Genomic DNA, 3,067 nt, shown 5'->3' on the forward strand with positions numbered 1-3,067 from the left:
GGAAGTACTTAACAGGCAGAGAAGTAAACCGCACGCGTACTACTCAAGCAAAGAAATGGAGCAAGCGCAACCAGCGGCCTGCTGCTCCTCATGAGAGAAACAGCCAAAAGATAATACCTGGTGGTGCAGAAACTTTAACAACGGATTATGTGCAGCCGAAGGGACGTAACAACAAGTTGCGTTAAAACACGCGGAGTGCGTTGTTTAATCTATGCCAAGCGTCCGTGAATTTCTTTTCATTCTGATCATCTGATTTGAACCCGCATGCACGCGCGAATAAATTTAAAGTGAGCTGACAAAACGTTTTTAGATCGATTACGTTAACATTTGCCTCTTATCTTGACATCGTATTTATGTAATGAATTTCACCACCAAATATTTAATTGCAGTGGTAATTAGTTAGCCATTAATGATAATGATTCGTGTCGTAGTAGCTTACAAAAAGATCCTAACCTAAACATATCGCGATTCAATTTAGAAACAAATCAACAAACTCACTCTAACAAGTATTGGGTGCAATTTTTAAACTTAAGCACTGTACTTGTGTAATACGGTAACTATACTAAAGGCAAACGGTGACTATAAAAGTTAACTTAGCATCACCGTTACAAGATTGTTCACCAGACTATTATTGCATCAATTATATAATGCATAAATATATATGTCAGGAAATGATTCACTGTTTATAATATGCAATATGCAATATGCTCATTCTTATTTTCTATATTTATTTTCATATCTACATGCATGTTCAATGTGTGTCCAAATGTTTTTACGTAATATATATTTCATATATATATATATATATATATATATATATTATTATATTATATATATACAGTGGAACCCGACGGCCGCCCGATTAACGCGAATTTCGGACGTAACGCAGATGAGTTGTTGGAACCCCTTTTCTTGCTTCTTATAGGAGGCATATAAGAGTAAGCGTCCGCGATTGTTCACCGTTGCACTATTTTCGTCTATAGAAAAGCACCTTTTTTGGCATTTTTTTTCGCCGAAATTTCGCACTAGAGTGCAATAATTAGCGCATTATGCTACGCAAGTTGCGATGCCTCGTGCGACGTCGAGAAAGCATTTAGAAGTAAAATTATTTTTGTTGTGTATTCGTGACATTTCCGCAGGATGGCGTCAGTCACAGCGACGGTTTGGTGTTTTTTTGTGTATGAAATGTGTTCAGACAAACTTTGCAGAATTCGCATCATAGAGCTGCAAAAGTTTCGAGGGAAGCATAGAGCATGAATCTGTAGTTATTTAACATGAATAAAGTGTATGTTTTGTAAGTGCAGTAACAGTGTACGTGAGTATTTTTAATTAATTTCTGTTCGATGCTTATTCAAACCTGCAACCTATGGACGGCCTCTACTGTTGTTCAACATCTATATAGCCATGTATATATAACTTCCATATGGACCCCAACCATCGCGTTATAACGGGGCTACACTGTATATAATATATACATACAAAGACGTGACTAATCACCTGTGAGGGGTAGACGTGGCGCGGTGGTGTAGACCTGTGCTGGCACCTGGTGGGGGTTCATGCCGTAACGCAGCGGCAGCTGAGAGACATCGCGGCTGTACTCGCGACGGAAGTAGTCCGAGATGGCCGCATCGTACTCCGCCGTGTGGCTGAAGGCCTGCGACACATGCAGACACCGGTCACATGCACGCATGCACACACACACGCACACGCACGCGCGCATGCACGCACGCACTCACGCAGACACCGGTCACATACCCGCGCGCGCAGACACCGGTCACATACGCACGCACGCACGCACGGACGCACGGAGACACCGGTCACATACCCACGCACGCACGCACGCAGACACTGGCATCAGATAAATAGAGTCAAAGAAAGGATACCGCACACAGGCAGAAACAAGCACAGTCACCAATCACATAGAGGCGCAGGTGCTGTCAATGGCAAATACCGTAGCCAGATGAATGCACAGCTTTGGACAGACACCAGCCACATTCGGAAACCAGCACCCATAGGGACAGCAATAGACACAGACACCAAAACCACAGACACCTGGCTCACATCAACATATACACCACATACCGACGACCACAGCAATGTTTCGCACTTCTGATGGACGCGCCCTTCACGTCATGCCTCCGCATGTGACACGCGGTGCGATCTGACAGTTTGTTACCAAAACGTTCGTCAGCATAGCGTAAATCTGTTCGCGAGTGACCTTTAGCGCCAGCTTCTTCCTTGTTTCAAGTGTCGTGTCGTGCAGATCGGATTCGGCCATCTCCTTGGCAATGCTGCAGAAACAAACAACGGACCGTTTTAATCCGACCATGGGCAGACAAGCTAATGATCGCGATAGGAGAACACATGTCACTCAGGGAACAAAACGGTAGTGGACGGCTATATTTGAGCCACGCCCACCGACAGAATATAAAACCGACACGGTGCCACCATTACATTAATTTTTTTTTTGTGGTAACCGAATGCAATATTATATGGGTCAGTGAAGTTAGCTCCCAGTTTCCAGTTCCCAGTTCTTTATTCGAATAAGGAACTATAGTAACTAGGCAAAGCAGTTACCAGTTCCCAGTTCCCAGTTCCTTATTCGAATAAGGAACTATAGTAACTAGGCAAAGCAGTTACCAGTTCCCAGTTCCCAGTTCTTTATTCGAATAAGGAACTAGTAACTAGGCAAAGCAGTTACCAGTTTCCAGTTCCCAGTTCCTTATTCGAATAAGGAACTAGTAACTAGGCAAAGCAGTTACCAGTTTCCAGTTCCCAGTTCCTTATTCGAATAAGGAACTAGTAACCAGGCAAATCAGTTAGCAGTTCCCAGTTCCCAGTTCCCCCTATTCGAATAAGGAACTAGTAACTAGGCAAAGCAGTTACCAGTTTCCAGTTCCCAGTTCCTTATTCGAATAAGGAACTAGTAACTAGGCAAAGCAGTTACCAGTTTCCAGTTCCCAGTTCCTTATTCGAATAAGGAACTAGTAACTAGGCAAAGCAGTCCCCAGTTTCCAGTTCCCAGTTCCCAGTTCCTTATTCGAATAAGGAACTAGTAACTAGGCAT

The 3,067-nt window shown here is 43.4% G+C and overlaps 1 protein-coding gene across 1 annotated transcript in view; it reads right to left on the reverse strand.

Moving 5' to 3' along the window:
- Window positions 1–1,489: 1,489 nt before the first annotated feature.
- Window positions 1,490–3,067, reverse strand: part of LOC106814653 (bifunctional purine biosynthesis protein PURH-like) — a 5,496-nt gene continuing 3,918 nt past the window's right edge. The window contains 2 exon segments of the mRNA XM_014818998.1: window positions 1,490–1,654; window positions 2,219–2,291. Of these exon segments, the coding sequence (XP_014674484.1) occupies window positions 1,490–1,654; window positions 2,219–2,291 (238 nt within the window).

Source organism: Priapulus caudatus, unplaced genomic scaffold, assembly GCF_000485595.1.
Source record: "Priapulus caudatus unplaced genomic scaffold, Priapulus_caudatus-5.0.1 Scaffold957, whole genome shotgun sequence".
Classification (NCBI taxonomy): Eukaryota; Metazoa; Priapulida; class Priapulimorpha; order Priapulimorphida; family Priapulidae; genus Priapulus; species Priapulus caudatus.